The sequence below is a fragment of the Acomys minous genome, assembly GCF_964271855.1.
Source record: "Acomys minous genome assembly, chromosome: 4".
NCBI classification, from domain to species: domain Eukaryota; kingdom Metazoa; phylum Chordata; class Mammalia; order Rodentia; family Muridae; genus Acomys; species Acomys minous.
Window position 1 is genome coordinate 108,575,984 of NC_140486.1, and position 17,343 is coordinate 108,593,326.

The 17,343-nt window shown below is 37.8% G+C and overlaps 1 protein-coding gene across 7 annotated transcripts in view; it reads right to left on the bottom strand.

Moving 5' to 3' along the window:
• The window catches only part of PIKFYVE (phosphoinositide kinase, FYVE-type zinc finger containing), a gene marked incomplete at its 3' end in the record, with an annotated part of 93,773 nt that overhangs the window by 13,776 nt on the left and 62,654 nt on the right, over nt 1-17,343 (bottom strand). For all 7 annotated transcript variants that reach the window (XM_084778075.1, XM_084778077.1, XM_084778080.1 and 4 more), the window contains 12 exons: nt 17,086-17,157; nt 16,163-16,334; nt 13,280-13,458; nt 11,466-11,579; nt 10,970-11,078; nt 10,711-10,865; nt 10,175-10,265; nt 7,130-7,190; nt 6,098-6,235; nt 4,875-4,995; nt 2,278-2,373; nt 582-665 (listed from right to left, as the gene is read on the bottom strand). In XM_084778075.1, the coding sequence (XP_084634201.1) occupies nt 582-665; nt 2,278-2,373; nt 4,875-4,995; nt 6,098-6,235; nt 7,130-7,190; nt 10,175-10,265; nt 10,711-10,865; nt 10,970-11,078; nt 11,466-11,579; nt 13,280-13,458; nt 16,163-16,334; nt 17,086-17,157 (1,392 nt within the window). The remainder of the gene's footprint in view (nt 1-581; nt 666-2,277; nt 2,374-4,874; nt 4,996-6,097; nt 6,236-7,129; nt 7,191-10,174; nt 10,266-10,710; nt 10,866-10,969; nt 11,079-11,465; nt 11,580-13,279; nt 13,459-16,162; nt 16,335-17,085; nt 17,158-17,343) is intronic.

The window sequence follows — 17,343 nt, forward strand, 5'->3', positions numbered from 1 at the left end:
AAGAAAAAAATAGACTTTAATAAAATTTTCTCAAACTGTCTCAGAACTATAGGTCAATTACAGAAATACAGCAATTTCATTTTTCTTACTTTAGTCACATGGCTAATTCAGACTGAATCTTATCAGGTCAGTAATACAGAAAAATTTATTTTAGTAAAGATAAGCCTATGCCATTTCTGTCTAAAACACAGAGCATGCTAAGTAGACTGACTTGAGCACTTCCAAGTATTAGGATCTTTAGTACTATGGAAAATTTACAAACACTTAAAATTATAAAGCCAAGCAATAGCACAACTAACTTTACAGGTTACTAATTTTTAAACAAAACAGCTGCTTCTTTTTATCATTAAAAAAAATGCAAATTTGAATCTGCGGTGCACAGTGGCGCATCACAGCAATGTCAGAAACTATATCCTAAGGGCTGTGTGAGGAATTCTGTTGCTCCAACAGTTAGCTGAAATGAACAAGATGAATCCTAGGAGATTCTGTGCTAATGTATGCAATCATAGAACTAAAATACAAGGCTATAGAAAACAATGACACAGCTTAATGTAAGAAGGTTTTATTCAGTCGTGAGTCACCTATTAGTTGGAGGCCCTTCTTCAGCACTGTTCCACAGAGTTGCTTTGGACAATTCCTCTAAGGCATTTCGGTATTCTTTACAACTTAGGGCAAAAATAGGTTGAAAAAATGTTAAACATTAGGCTCTCCTTTAACAATAAATCTTAAGTTTTGCATTAGAGAAGCATAATCATTATGTGTCTATAATTAAACAAATACACTGGGAACTGACAAAAGTGATCAAGCTTTATGAACAAAGAATTAAAACTCACCAACTCATCAACAATATCCAATAATCTTAACAATGGTCCAAGAACACTGTGTGATGCAGCTCAGCGGGACAGCGCCTGCCGAGCCCTAGAGGCCCTGGGTAATGGCCACCAGCCACCCTACACAACTCCCCTTAAGAAAGGAATTTGAAAGTGACTTTCTATTTAAAGGGACTAAACTTTATTTTTTAAAATAGCATTACAAAAGTTTAAAAATGTGATTCTTGGATTAGCAGCCTAAACTACTCTTATACATTACTTTTCTAAAACATTGAGAGATGCACTTGGGTATAACACTTGCTTCCTAACACTATAAAGAATGGTTACAGTTTTGTGCCTTTAGTATCTACTGAAGGTCTGTGACTAATCAATAAGGGAAGAAGCAAGTATTATTTTCGGTATCCTAAGGCAAAAAGAAAAGAATCACTATATAGTCTCTTGTAAAGTTAAAAAAAAAAAATCATATCTAAAGAACACTCTAAACTCCATGAAGTTAGAGGCATACATAACTATACTGTATACTCTGCTACATGCAATATCTACACACCACATTTTGTTTATAATCAAATATTTTTCAATAAATGGGATACTTTGTAATCAATACATAAAAAGAATTTTTTAGTTTTATATTTTACAATGGAAAATTTTAGATAAATACCTCAGATGCTAATTTAAACTAAATTCACCCACTGCCAAGATAGTTTTATAAATGAGATGCAGAGGATTATAGACATTAGATATAAATATCTTTTTTTAAAAAAATATGGCTCAACAGGACTTATGCAAAGCAGTTTATTTTATTTTTTAAAGATTTATTTATTTATTATGTATACAGTGCTGTGCCTACATGTCAAAAGACGGTGCCAGATCTCATTATAAGTGGTTGTGAGCCACTATGTGGTTGCTGGGAATTGAAGTCAGGACCTTTGAAAGAACAGCCAATGCTCTTAACCTCTGAGCCATCTCTCCAGCCCAGATATAAGTATCTTAAAGGTATAACGCTTCTTTGAGAGCATGGTAACTACCTAAGTCAAACATCCTAACTTGTCGTTGGAACAAGATGCAGGAACAGCATTCTCTAGGTAGGAAATTTTAGCCAGTATGTGTGCAATGTAGGAAGAAAGTGATATAAAAATATTGCAAAATGGGTATGTTTCACTGTTACCTTAAGAAGTAAACCACAGCAAGAGTTATGAGGTATAAACTGGACAGAGTGGTCAGCATATTCAAGGGTTAGTAGACACCATGCCAGGTCACAGTAGTTACTAAGTGCTTGCTTAAAAGCCATGCCATATCCCATTACTTGAGTAAAGGTTTTCAAAAACAAAAAGACTGTCATGTCTAACAAACACACATTTTTTGCTTCTATCTAAAGAGCCCCCAAACAGGGTAACTAACAGACAGACTTACAACACACAGATGGAACTACAGGAAAGGCTCACAATACCTGAGTGCAAAAGCGATAATGGAGCTGGGTTCTTTCTCACAGACGGCAATGGGCACCCGCTCGTGTTCATACATTAAATAGTGTTTATCTGGATCACTGCTCAATAAAGTAAGAACAGACTTAGAAGTAAATGAAATACAAAGCTGATTAGCACCGTACAATCAAATATCAGGACAATTTACAATAACTAAATACTGAGCAATATGACCATAATTAAGAAAGCCAAAATGCATGCAAATGCTGAGAAATTAAATGAAATAAACAATAAAAATACAAAGAAAAGTTTATAAATTAATTGGAAAATTGTCAGAAATAGGTTTGGGAGTTGAAGTGATGGCTCAGCAGTTAAGAGCACTAGGACCAGAGCCTGATTTCTAGCACCCATGTGGCAGCTTGCAACTGTCTGTTAATCCTGTCCAGGGGGAATCCCACGCCCGCTTCTGGTCTCTCCACATACCTAGTACACAGACATACATGCAGTCAAAACACCCAAATAGATAAAATAAAAATTAAAAAATAAGTTTCATGTCAGAAGGTTCCAGACTACTTATTCCAAAGCTTTACATACTACCAAAACCTTGGCCATACTAGTCTTTAAAAAAAAAAAAAAAAGAGTATGCAATAAATAGTCTAACATACACTGTTCTAGCCTAGCCCTCAGAAATGCCTCCCATGCTTCTCCACCCACAACAAATAGCATAAAAGCCACTCTGCCATCATCACATGGAAACCAAGTGTTGACTCTACTTCAACCGAAGTTTGTTCCCCTGACTTCTGCTCCAACTCCACTGGGAACCATTAGGTAGAGTCACTGACTTTATGAGATGCCACGTACTGACTATGTGGTAGGAAAACAATACTGAGAAAATCTCCTAATGTATTTCCCATGTGCGTGCACGGTTACCAGTACACTGGTGAGAACAAAACCAGCATGCAGCTTTGTAGTTGTGGGGTAAAGACGCAATTACACAAATGACTACATTCGCTCTCTGTGATAAATGCAGTAAGAGAACTGTTATGGATGAGTATTTAGCTCCTGTGCCCCAAACCCCAAGTTGAAATCCTAGCCCAGAGCAATGGCATTAGGAGGAAGTGAGATCAAGAGAGTGAAGACATCATTTTCAGGATTGATGTCCCTGGCAAGAGGGACAAGTGAGCTGTCTTTCCACAATATGAGGACAGCCCGGACAAGGACCCTCGGAATCTACTCTGCTGACACAAGCCTGATCCTCCATCTCCAGAACTGGGACAAATATGTCTTTATTGTTTATAAGCAATACCAAGATACGAAAAGTCATTCTAGCAGCCTAAACTAGGACAAGAATCCTGACAACGCATAGAAGCCTAATTTGGTTAATACTGGGACATAGAAGGACCATCTAGTAAAGTTTGCCTCAGAAAAGAAAACGACTTCCAAATTGAGAAAGATGGTGAAAACACAAAGGCCCTAAAATAGGAAGGAACAAATGACATAGAAAAAAACAACATCCGGAACTGAAGTTGAGAAAATTCATTTTGACATGAATATCATGTAAGGTATCCTAAACTAACTGAGTCTCTACTTGTCTCCTCCCCGGAGGCCATCAACTCCTAAGAGCAATGCTCTCCATCGAGCAGCAAGAGAACAAGCACTAAATAAAACTTTAATCACTATGGAATAAAAACAGAAGTCTTCTAACCAATGTTCATGTTTTGGATACACTTGTACCACCATAACATAACAAAGGCAGCATTTGGTGGCCATCATGCATTCCTTCCCAGTCTGACGGAGTACAGCATAAAAAGCATGAAAATATGAATGGGCCATTCTGCTCCTTTCAGTATTCTGTTACAATCACTGCACTCATATACAACCAGCAAAATGTCTTTAAAGATAAATTAATTTGAGCTGAGGAGATGACTCAAATTGCTAGCACCCATTTCCAAAGCCAGATACGACCACACATGCCTGTGAGCCCAATACTAAAGGAGACAGAGACAACAGGATCACCAGGGTTTGCTGGCCATCATCCTAGCTCTAGACTCAGTAAAAGACCTTGTCTCAAAGGAATAAGGTGGACAGTAATATGATAGGCCACCTAATGTCTTTTGCTGGCCTCTGTCATGGGTACTTACGTACACACACACACACATACACACGCACACACACGTGCAAAATCTTAAAGTGTTTTTTAAAAGATCAATGGATATAGCAGTTATCTTTATATAGATGAATATATGCTGTGTATTTTTTTCATAACTAGTTTGTTTACGCACTTAACAACATTTAATGTTTTCATCATCCCTTCTCTACTATATAATGATAAAACATTCTAAAAATTAGTGGGCATGGTGGTCAAGCCTTTAATCCCAGCACTCAGGAAGCAGAGGCAGGTGAATCACTGTGAGTTCAAGGCCAGCCAAGTTTACAAAGCAAGTCCAGGACAGCCAAGAATACACAGAGAAATACAAGTCTCAAGAAAAAAAAATTATATGCCAAAAGCCATCTCATTTACTAGAATTATATAAATTTAGAACTAAGAAACATTTGCAGATAAACTGATCTAAATACATAGGGAGTAAGTAGCAAGAGAGCCACTTGGTTTTGAAATACTTACAAAGGAAATGGAATGGGATTATAGCTGTTTCCTGGAAGCAAATTAGCAAAGATGGCTTTCATGGTTGACTTTTCCTTCACTTGGCTGTCTGTGGATCCCAGCAAATGACCATCAAATACATCTAGGATGAAAAACATTCTACTTATACATTAGCATTCAGGAAAAACAGAGTAGAAGTGTCTGTTTTATTTCTTCTTCTCTTGAGAATATAGACAGACATACTGAGCATCACAGATATAAACTATGGTTTACATTTTCTGGTCTAAGACAGTGGCTCTTAGGAAATGAAATGGCAACAGTGAAATGTACTCAGCATTGATTCTAAGAGGCATGCCTAACTCCTTACATTTGAAACTGAGATCATCCTGCATCCGTGGTCTCTTACCACCACAGGATCCATCAGGGAATTATTGTTTGGCATTCGTGAGCTGTGACAATATTGTCACTCCAACTCAGGAATGTACACTCTAGCTATTATGCCTGAGTTTAGTAACAATGGTAAAGAAAGCCAAAGTTTAGAATTACATAATTATTACTTAGCAAAAAAAAAAAAAAAAAAAAAAGGAAAAAGAGAAGCAAGGCATGGGTTTTTATAATGTAAATCTTTGTGGAAAAACGGCAGCAGAAATTTCTTTCGCCTTACAAAGCAATAATAATACACTTTACACACCTTAAGAAAGATGCCCCCAAAAATATAGATAACACTGAATAATACTGTTTTTCTATGACATTTACATACACAAAGTGATGCATGTCAAGTAGTGCAACTAACGGAAGGGGGAAGCAAAATGAAAGGCTTTATTTAAAAAAGTACTTTTTAAAATAATTTATTTTTTTATATACATGAGTGTTTTGCCTGCATGTGTATAAGTGCACCACATGTTTGACTGGTATCCAAAGAGACTTATTGGAGGAGAGAGTAAAATTCCCTGGAAATGGAATTACAGACAGTTGTGAGCTGCCATGTGGGTGCTGCAAATCAAACCCAGTCCTCTGAAGAGCAGCAGATGCTCTGAACCACTGTGCTATCTCTTCAGCCCCTTAAAAAATTTTTTTAAACAAACATAAAACAATTCTAAAGGATAAGAAAGCATTATGTCAAAGAATTCGCCATGTATTTTCTTATCAGAGACACATATAAAGCAAGGAACATAAATATAAGGCAAGGAATCATCTCAGTCTTAGGTAAAACGAAGTCAGGTACAACGTGGCCCAAAGCTCACCTTCAGAGCCACTGGCTGTATCTAGGTCAGAGGGCCCTCCCACTGTCTGCTCGGCCAGGGCCTCAGGAGGGGTGGGCAACTGGAGATGGGTAGAGCTCGTGGAGCTCTGACTGGACAGGGTTGTCAAGAAGCGATCCTCTAGAGAAACACACAATCGATCTTAAATGAGTCATTTAAAACAAAAGTCCATTTCACCTAATACTCACCTAATAGTACTTTTTAAATACCAAATCATATTTCTACTTCTTTTATTTTCCCCTTTGGTTTTTCGAAACAGGGTTTCTCTGTTTAGCTTGGCTGTCCTGGATTCGCTTTGTAGACCAGGCTGGCCTCAGACTATATTTCTACTTCTTAAAGAAGAATATCACCTTTTCAAAATGTATCTAGATCATATAACTCATGTCATAGAAACTGACACAAAAATCCAGAAAGATTATAGGATTTAACTACAATCAAATCTTGGTGACAAAACTATATCAACCAATTCTGACTTCTACCCAACAATGCTACACCGCTACCTAAATATTACTCGGCTTAACAGAGAATGAATGAGAATGCTGTGGGAAAACTTAACATGCTCACGCTGAGAGAGAGAAAATAAGTTATAATTATTAAAAAATGATAAGTTCTATGCAACAGTCTATGCAAATTTCCCAGTTTCCAAGATGATATCAAGTTACTGAAGAAAGAAATCTTAACTCTGGAGAACAAGTTAATGAAGTAAAGTATAAATTGGCCATGCTAAGAAAAATCCTTGTAATAGAATAGGGAGGCTGGCCATCATAAGCAAAAGAGAGACTCAATGCCCTATTTTGTTCTTTTCCTACTGGCAAACTTCAATCACTGTATGCATTTCACATCCTATTTTATGTTCTTATAACATACTATGTGACAGTCGCAGACCAATAAGAATTATAAATGCTCTATAAGGAGGGAAATGACTATGGACAAATGCATTAGAAAACAGTGCTCACATTAGCAGTTAAAAACAACTTACAGAGCAAAAACCTCTTTACCAGACTGAAGACCAACCTTTTTCTCCATTGTGAAGTCCTGGAGAAATATTCCTTGGAGATGTGTCCATTGCACTTATCTATAGAGAAATCAATATGCTATTCTTAAGGATGCATTGAAAAATAATATCTTAAAAGTAGCCTAACCCAGTGAATCTTGGAAATTTTGAACTCAGAACCTGTTTCCATTAGATTATTACCTCTTGATAATTTAAAGTAGCTCTTGTCACTTTAATTAACTAAACCTGATTACATTATTATTTTTAAATGTTTTTTGAGACAGGGATTCTCTGTGTAACAGCCCTGGCTGTCCTGGAATTAATTTGCTTTGTAGGCTAGGCTGGCCTTGAACTGACAGAGATTGACGTGCCTCTGCCTTCCAAGTGCAAGGATTAAAGGTGTGTGCCACCATGCCCAGCTAAACCTGAGTACATTCTTTATTTTTTTTATTTAAAGATTTATTTATTTTATATATACAGTGTTCTGCCTGCATGTATACCTGCAGGCCAGATAAGGGCATCAGATCTCATAATAGATGGCTATGAGCCATCTTGTGCTTTCTGGGAATTGAACTCAGGACCTTTGGAAAAACAGCCAGTGCTTTTATCCCCTGAGGCATCTCTCCAGCCCCTGAGTGCTTTCTTAAATGGCACTTACTGGTTCACTTAAAAATAATCCTATTATATAAATATAAAAACTACCTAAAGAATAAAGCTATTTTCTAAAATTAAAAATAAAAATAAAAATAAACCCACTTGTAAAGAGTATCACTGTTTTACATCAGAGCTATCTTAGCTGTCTGGGTTCTGTATTTACTCTCCTGAGATGTACTGTTACAGCACCAGGCCTGGTTTACACGGTCAGGGTGTGGTTGACAGAGAGCCCTGCAGACAGGGAAGCACACTTTGAGAGCCTGCTGTGAGTAGTACTTACACCCTGGCCTGGACACTTGGGTTGTCTAGTAAGCTCACTCATCTCCTATCATCGATCCACTGCACTGCCTTATGTTCTACTACCCATGGCCAACATATATCAGGAGGACCACAAGCTCCCAGAGGATTTAGTTGGGAGTCATTTCTTATGTCAGTAAAGATTATCATATTAGAGAGATCCTTCTGGGTACATTGTATTAAACAACCCGCCACTATTACCCACTCTATCACATAAATTCTATTTTCCTTAGAGTTTTCTACAATCTTTATATAGTCACTAAATCCTTATGAGTCCATGTGTTTTCAATCAGTCTCTTCTTAGCAAATGTCTCATGAGACAGTAACTATGGCCTTTGTTCACAATTGCATGCCATGTAAGCTAGAAAAATGCCTAAACCAAACTCAAAACAACCTATGAAAAGGCAGTACAACAGAATTTCACGTCAATTTTCAACTTTCCAACAGCACATCACCTACTGGGTGATGGTATATTTCAAGTTCATGTCTACAGACATATCGATACTCAAAAGGCTGTGCACTCACAAGTTAGCAACATCTTCAGCAGAGAAGCAGAAGTCATCAGGAGTCTGTGCTAGGGGGTAAATACTAACATGCAAATCGTCTTCAATAACCTTATTTTTATCTAAACATTAAGAGAAAACATAGGAAATACAATTCCTAAATGGGTGTTTAACAGACAAAAAGGAATTATTATTTTTCCTAAAGTTACTTAAAGCACCTGGATCTATTCATTCCATGGAAACAGTCCTCTGTAATAGTCTACATGATATAAAAAGAAAATACTCACAGCCCTTGTGATATAGGAATATAAGGTCATAATACTAGCATCAATTTGTGCGAAATTTGGGTGACCTGAGAGACAGAATCCTAACGGTTCAAAAATATGCAGCTGCTAGTATATACATCCTTATTCCAATTATTTCACCAAGCATAAATCTAAGTATTGCTGTGAAGGAATTTGAGGAATATAACAGTGTCAAGTCAGCTGACCACAAAATGTAGAGAAATCCAGATATAAGGACATTAGTACATAACTCTTAAATCTATGCGAGTCAGAGATAAAGGAGATGATCTGAAGCACAAGAAGGACTGAGCAGCACTGAGAGCCCTGACGTGGAGTGGACTACAGGGCAGGGAAGGCAAGCATCAACAGCCACCAGCACAAGACCTGTCACTATAGGAAACGAGCCCTGACAACAACCTGAATGAGCCAGGAAGGAAATGCTTATCCTGAGAAACCCTGGCCAAGCCTTGATTTTAGCTCTGTGGAATTCTGAGTAAGTAACCCAGTCATCTATGACACTATAAAATAATAAATCCACATTTTTTAACCCTAACTGTGTGGTACTTTGCTACCAGCAAAAGAAAGCAATCCAGTTAGAAAAGGAGCTATCCAGTGCAGACACCTTAAGAAAAGCTTCTCAATAAAGCACAGAGACAAAACACCCAAAACTGCACAGTAAGAAAAATGAGGGCTTGAGGGTAGGGTCTGAAGTTAAGGGCACCTGCTGCTCTTCAACAAGATCTAGGTTTGGTTCCAGTGCCCACAGGGCAGCTCACAACCATCTGACGTGCTCCTCTTGCTCTGTGGGCTCTAGGCACACACAAGGTACACATAGGTAAGTGTAGGCAAAACACCATGCTCATAAATAAGTAAGTAAGCCAGGTACAATGGTGCCTACCTGTAAGGCCAGCACTCGGGAGGCAGAGGCAGACAGAATTCTATAAGTTTGAGGCCAGCCTGATCTACAAAGCAAGTCTAAGATAGCCAAGGCTACACAGAGAAACCCCGTCTCCAAAAACCAATAGACAGATAGATAAACAAACAAATATATTTTTTTAAGAAACATGAAACTGAGAACTCCATTATACACTGAGAACCCACAACTTTTCCTCTGTAATATCCTCAAGTGTCTCAAGTAGAATAGCCTTTTGATAAATATTTCAAATAAATGAACACATTATCTTAATTGAGGTTAGAATATTAAAGTAGTCCAGATCATATCTCCTGAAAACTCACACCATGACAGACTACCACTCCTACATGTTAGAAATGGAACTAACCATACTTCTATCAATGAGACAGCAAAGACAATGCCACACTTTATTACCTTGCTTTCTTCACCTTGTCTCAGTCTCCCAGGACTGGGAGGAACCGAAGGCCTCTTTCTACCTTTTTCCTGCTGGAAAAGGTCCTGCAACCTATAGCCACAGGCAAAAGGACATGATTTTATTTCCAGTACCTTAAATTATACTTATAATTTTTTCTTGTAATAGGCTTTAAAGTTGTATGTAGCCACTACTGAATTCTTACAGATAGCCAGTGATGATTCACTTCAGTCTCACTCAGCAGCAGACACATTTTAAACAGCCAAGAAGGCTACTTGCTATTATCCTAGCAAACCGTGTAAAGGCTGCAATGTTTTAAAGGATGAAGAGAACAAAGGTCAAAAATAAAAATAAAAAAACTTTATAACTAAGAAAATGGAACATCTATAATTAATAAATATCTTTAAATTTAAAATACTGGGGCTGGGGATTTAGCTAAGTAGTAGAGTACTGCCTAGCAAATGCAGGCCTTGGGTTTAGTCCCCAGAACAGAAAACAAATTTAACAATAGTATCAACAAAAACCTAACAAAGTGTACCTGCTGTTCCATGCTTGCAGCACCTCACAGAGGCTTTGCTTCTTGGCGATGAGTGACTCAAAGATGGACTGTAGCTGCTGAGGGGTGTCCACAGAGGATGACATGAGCCTTGCTTGCATCTTCTCTGTCCAGTTTTTGAACTCGCCCTCTTCCATCTGGAAAGCAACAGATGCAAGCTCAATAAGCTGAGATACCGCACAGACAGAAGGCTTTCTATGAATCAGAAATTTTGGAATTTTCTATGAAAGAAACAAATTACCTCTTTTTGTGCAAAGATATCTTCCATTTTTTCCTCTCTTGTTTTGCTAAATGTATCTGTTTTCAAGGATGCAAGTCTTTCATCAACAGCTAGGTATACCTGTGAAACTCTAAAAGTGGTGAGAAGAGCTGAAATCAAACTACCTCCTATAAATTAGGGGGGAAGGCATTTTATATAAAACTATAGCTAAAATAAGTTATCTCATCAAAAATTACGTGGAATTTTGCAAAACAAAACATGGCCTCAAAAACAAAAAAACAAAAAACATGGCCTCAAAGTTTACTTCAAAATGTTAAGTTGTCAGTTATAACTTACAGGTGTTTTCCTATGTTATTTGAGCTTACTTTTTCACACTGAACACACACTAATTATAACTAGAAAGGCAAAGTTACTCGTATTTTGAAAGAAGAGTTAAAATGAGTAAACCTTTTATGAATTACCATGGACTACAAACACAAGCAAGCAAAAATGGATGACCAAAGAAACTAAAACCTACTTCTGAAAAAAGTCCTTGAGATCCTGAAGAAGAGACACCTTCAGTGGGGCCTGACGTTTAATGAATATTTTTGGTAGTGGAACACACACTTCAAGAAGCCGAATAGGAGAATAACTAAGGGGAAAAAAAAGTGACAGGAGAAAAAGAAAACTATCTTAATAATTTACTTAGAGCATATACATAGATATACAAATGATCAATTAACTTCTAATGAACATAGAGAAAATAAAATCTTCTATAAAATTAAGTTTTATAAAGACAAAAAAAAACTAAAAAAAACAAAACAAAACCTTTCAACCACTATAAATATTGTTCCCAATACTGACAAGATTTTGTTTTACACTTGCACTGTGATGCCACTGTTTATCCCCCTGAGAGCCATCTGCTATAAAAACACCAATGAATTTAATGCAAACTTTCTATGGATCTATAGAGACTTAAATAAAGGGATTTATTACCCTCCACCTCTTGGGGGTTCTTCATGCTTCTTTACTTCTTTTCTACCTGAGGTATTGACTAGTAAATACTACACTCAACCCACATCCTACATTTATGGCTAAAACCTCTTGCTTTAAAAGGAAAATAAATTAGCCACGAATAGTGGTTCATGTCTTTAATCCCAGTACTCAGGAAGCAGAGGCAAACAGATCTCTGTGAGTTTGAAGCCAGACTGGTCTACAAAGTCAAGACAGCCAAAGATACACAGAGAAACCCTATCTCAAAAATCCAAAAATTCTAATTAATAAATATTCCATGAATATATTGTATGTGAGATACTGTTTTAAGTGCCAAGAATATAGCACCAAAACGTCTGTCCTCATGAGATGTGGGTAATAAGCAAAATGTAAATATTTAAGGTGTTTTTATCAGAGCACTAGGAAGAAAAATAAACCAAGAATGAAGCAGGGAGTACCTGGCAGGTAAAATCTAAATAGAGAGCTATTGTACGTAAGCAAACAACAGGTAGGTGTCTGCAACAGCAGCTGAGAGGATGGACAAGTACAAAGCTCCCAGGCAGGCACCGACCTGGCACAGCAGAAGGCAGGCCAGAGCCAAGGACAGCTCAGCAGAGTGAGCAGTGTGAGGTGGAAACCCAGGCCTGGGCAAGCAGAGTATGTAAGGGCTTACAGCCCACACATGGCTTCCGGCCTCTACTTGGTAAACCAGATACGTTATGGAATGTGTGGAGTAGAGTAGAGAAGAGCTGACTTCCCTTTACCAGGGTCACTCTGACTGCTACAGCAGCTACAGGAGCAAGGCTATGGAGTCGCCTGGAGCTACTGCAGGAACCTGCTGCTAAAATAAGAGGCTTGGCCACCGTGGCAGTGTTTAGGGCAGCGACCTTTGATATTCGTAGGTTCTGAGGGCAGAGCCTAAAGGCATTCTCACATTTGATACTGAAACTATGGCTCTTTATTCCTTGAACTTGGAATTTTAGCTTTGTCAGAGGTATCTTCGGAGGTTCATGGTAAATAAAATTTCAGCAAAATTCTCAGACTTTCAAATGTCAAAACAATGGTCAAGAGTGAGTCAGGAAGCAGAAAACCAACCAGTATTTAAACCATGATTCCCATCATGTGGCAGCTCTATGGGTGAAACAGACAAGATTATTGTCCTTGCTAACAATGCTAGCAACACTACACTACTACCTAGTTCTTTGGATAAAGGGTGACCAACAGTAAAAGCTCTTAGAGTACAGTCCTTTGCACTTGCAAGGTGAGAGGTAAGGGTGGACACATGCCCAAACTCAATCCAAGAGTAGAAGTGTTCCCTCTGTAAGGACTGCAGCAATGCCAATCCCTTCACTTCCTTACCTGAACGATGCCACCATCTGGTTGTAAGAGAAGTACTGGTGGTAATCATGGTGGATAGAGTGGCCGCACGGCTCGGCATTGGCCCTGCGCGTGTACTGGTGCCCATAAAACCGAAGTTCAAGGTACTTTGCAAATGACATAGACCAGGATTCATTTGAAAGAGCAACAACTGGTGTCACCTGAGTTCAGAAAAAAAAATAATAAAAATAAAATAAATTACATACTGAGATTCTCACCTTTGAAGGATGTATTTTCTATTTTCCAAGGAACATATTCTGACTGAAGGAAAAAGAAACTGGGAGCAGGTACAGTGGTAACACACGCCTATAATCCCAGCACTCAGGAGGCAGAGGCAGGCAGATCTCTGTGAGTTCAAGATTAGCCTGGTCTACAAAGTGAGTTCAGAACAGCCAGGGCTGTCACAGAGAGAAACTGTTTCAAAAAGTGAAAGAGGAAGGGGGCAGAGGGGGGGAGAAAGAAAGGGAAAGGAACGAAAAAAGAAAAGAAAAAAGAAGGAAGGAAGCAAACAAATATTCAATTGAATAAAATAATCAAAACGGATCTGGCCTGTAATAATCCCCCAAGCACCATCCATTTGCCTGTATAGGTTTCTACAACTTGTTAAATGGCCACAGGGAATGGTCTTATAGTTGCCTGGTTCCCACTGATGAGCATTTTAGATAGATAAGCTTTCCTTATTTACGTGATGTTCTGGTGAACATCCTTATTGACACACTCAGAAAAAGACATAATTATTCCCTTAGAATAAATCAGCACAGATGGACAATGACAGATAAAGGGCAATGGTCTTTTTGCCATGCTTCCTTCCAAATCAGGTCCATCCATTCACACATTTTCAACAACAGAAGCTGAAAATACCAATTCTCTCACTTTCCTACCAATCCTACAAGTTATTCCTTGCTTTTGAAATGTTATTTTTTTAACTAAGGCATTTTATTTATTTATTTATATTTGACCTCGTTCATGCTTCAACTATGTTAATAAATTATCTGTATCTTTATTGGCCAATTATATTAAGCTGCTTTGCTGTGCTCTTTGCCCACTTTTTCTACTACTGTGGCTTATATAATTCAACACTACATTTCCTCCTACACTAGAAGCTTTTCTGTGTGTGTTAACAAAACTCTTTTCTTTTCTAGCATAACCCCATAATTATTTTTAAAATCTTAAATGCATAGGCCAAGGCATGGAAAACAGACCAAAATTTAGCTATTCACTAAATTCAACAGTATATTTATAGCAGTGGTTCTCAATCTGTGGGTCACAACCCTTTCATGAAGGTTGCCTAAGACCATGAGAATACAGATATTTACATTACAATTTATGAACAGTAGCAAACTGTTGCTGTTATGAATGAAGTAGCAATAACCGTATGCTTGAGGACTGTGGAACTGTATTAAAGGGCCATAACATTAGGAAGGTTGAGAACCACTGCTCTACAGAGTTGACAACAAAATGCTACCAGCTGTCTAAGTGGGATCAGGACGAAAAGGCCCATGGATATGAAAATAAGGCTGAGACTTAGCATAATGATAAAGCACTTGCCTAGCATGTGCAGCCTGATCTCCACTGGCACACACAAGAAAGTACGGAAGGTTTGGTCATTAATAAGATCACTGCAGTCCACTATGTTCCCACCTCATAAAGAAAACTAATGTCGCCGTTCTCAAGTGCTATACTAACAAACACACTACTATTTGATCCACAATTCTCATAAATGCTTTCCAAGCACATTCCAAAACACATCAAGATAATAATGAAGCAATTTTTGATACATATTTGCTTCAACCTAAACAAATAGTATAAATTTCAAATATTATAGGGACTGAAGAGATGGCTCAACAATTAGAATGGTGGCTGTTATTACAGAGGCCCAGAGTTTGATCCCAGCATCCACATGGTGACTCACAATCATTTGTAACTACAGTGTTAGAGGATTCAACACCCTTTTGTGACCTTCTTGGGCACAAAGCATATATATGGCACCAAACATGCATGTAGGCAAACATGCATGTATATAAAAATAAAAGTAAATTTAAACACATACACACAAAGGGGAAAAAAACATACTGGGGCTGAAGAAACAGCTTAGCAGTTAAGAAACTTGCAGCTCTTGCAGAGGAACCCAGGTTCAATTCCAACATCAGGTGGCTAACAATCACCTGCCACTTCAGTTCCAGGGGTCTGAAGCCCTCACCCAGCCTCCTCAGATACTTGCACACATAGTACACATGCATACAGTTACCCACACACATATATACATAAAATTAAATAAATAATCATAAACCTGAACCTATGCCACGTCTCCAAAGATGGACTGAACCCATTTAATGAAAAACAAGCAAATAAAAAATTAACAACACAGACATTGAATAATTCTCTCAGAGTTAGAAGAGATAGTCCAAAGGAATTAAATACAAGACCATGTCATTTCTCAAGATATAAAAAAAAAAATACAGACCATTTAACAAAGCCTCATCTACATTTTTTCTCAAGAATTGTTGATATAGTCTCAAATTTCTTAAGGCCATAGGGGAAGAGGACTCGCTCTGTCCTGATGAAACTTGATGAGCTGGTGGAAGGAGGGCTCCCCTTTTCTGAGGAATAGGGGAGCGGGGAGGGAGAAGAGGGAGGGAGAGTGGGACTCAGAGGAGAGGAGAGAGGGGGCTACGACCAGGATATAAAGGGAATAAACACATTTTTTAAAAGACAAAATGAAGTTAAAAACATAGCACAAAAAGGTATATAAATAAGATCACAATGACAAATACAAAGTTTAAAATACTATTGACTATATATCCCCCAAAGAACTATACAAATAGAAAGGAATGCCACGTGAACTATTTCAGTAGTAGCACATACTTGTTTGCAGATTCTGCACCAGGAATACGTGAGAATTGTATGCTGATATCCAGGCACTGGAGAATCCAATTCCTTCAGGATTATCTGCACACAGCCTTGGCCATGAACAAAGCGTCGAATATGATGCACCATGGGAGTATCACAGAACATGCTGGGACATTGGTAAGAAGACCTGAGATAAACATGAGAATCTTTCTCACATTTAGCATGAAACAGAGGACCACCACAGCAATTCTGAATAATCACAGCCACGACCAAGGAAGTGTAGCACTATCTCTAGAATAATGACAAGCAGTGGACAATCTGAACAGGACACACGCTGCTCTCAGCTGTCTTTAACTGAAGCATGGTGACAGTTCCCATTTGTCAAATGCCTTCTAGTGTTCAATTTCAAACAACAATAAAACAGACTTTTCTAAGAACTACAGTCTCCATGAAAGAGGCTAGTGACATTAAATCACTTGTGTCATGCTGTGCAACCTAACTGGTAATAGCAATGAAATTTAAACTGATGTTCAGCTAATCTCAAGACTTCCCTGTTTCTCCCTTGAATTCCTATAAAATAGATATACTTAAAAAGTCTTGGTATGGCAGAATATCGGGACAGGCAAAGATACAAGAAATAAGTATGAAACAGATTATGTCATTGTAAGATATATTCTGACAAATGGTATAAAAATGAGAACCATAAACAATACTTGATGTTCAACTCAGACATGTTTAGCTTGAAATTCTGGACTTCAAAAGTGCGTAATAATTAATTCCAGTACTCAGGAAGCAGATCTCTGTGAGTTTCAGGCCAGCCTGATATTACAGGACTAGTTCCAGGCCAGCCAGGGCTTTAGAGAGAGACATTGTCTCAAAAATCAAAAATCAAAAATAAAGCAAAGCGTAATAAATAGTAAGAAGAAATCAGTTTTTACCTGAAACAGTATCTTTCTAAAAATATTCCCAGTGTAAGATCATTTTTTCCATAAAATTCCATTGTTACAATCCTTAAAAAAAGAGAGCATTTCTTAGAAATATGTCAACTTTACTACCAAGACTTTATTCTAATTATTAAATATGCTTACAATGAAATAATAAAAACATATCTGTTGTTGCTATGAAACAGGTTTTACTTCATCCTGTCAAACAAGTGAAGACTGGCCACACTATAGTATTTTTTCCACTTTCAATCC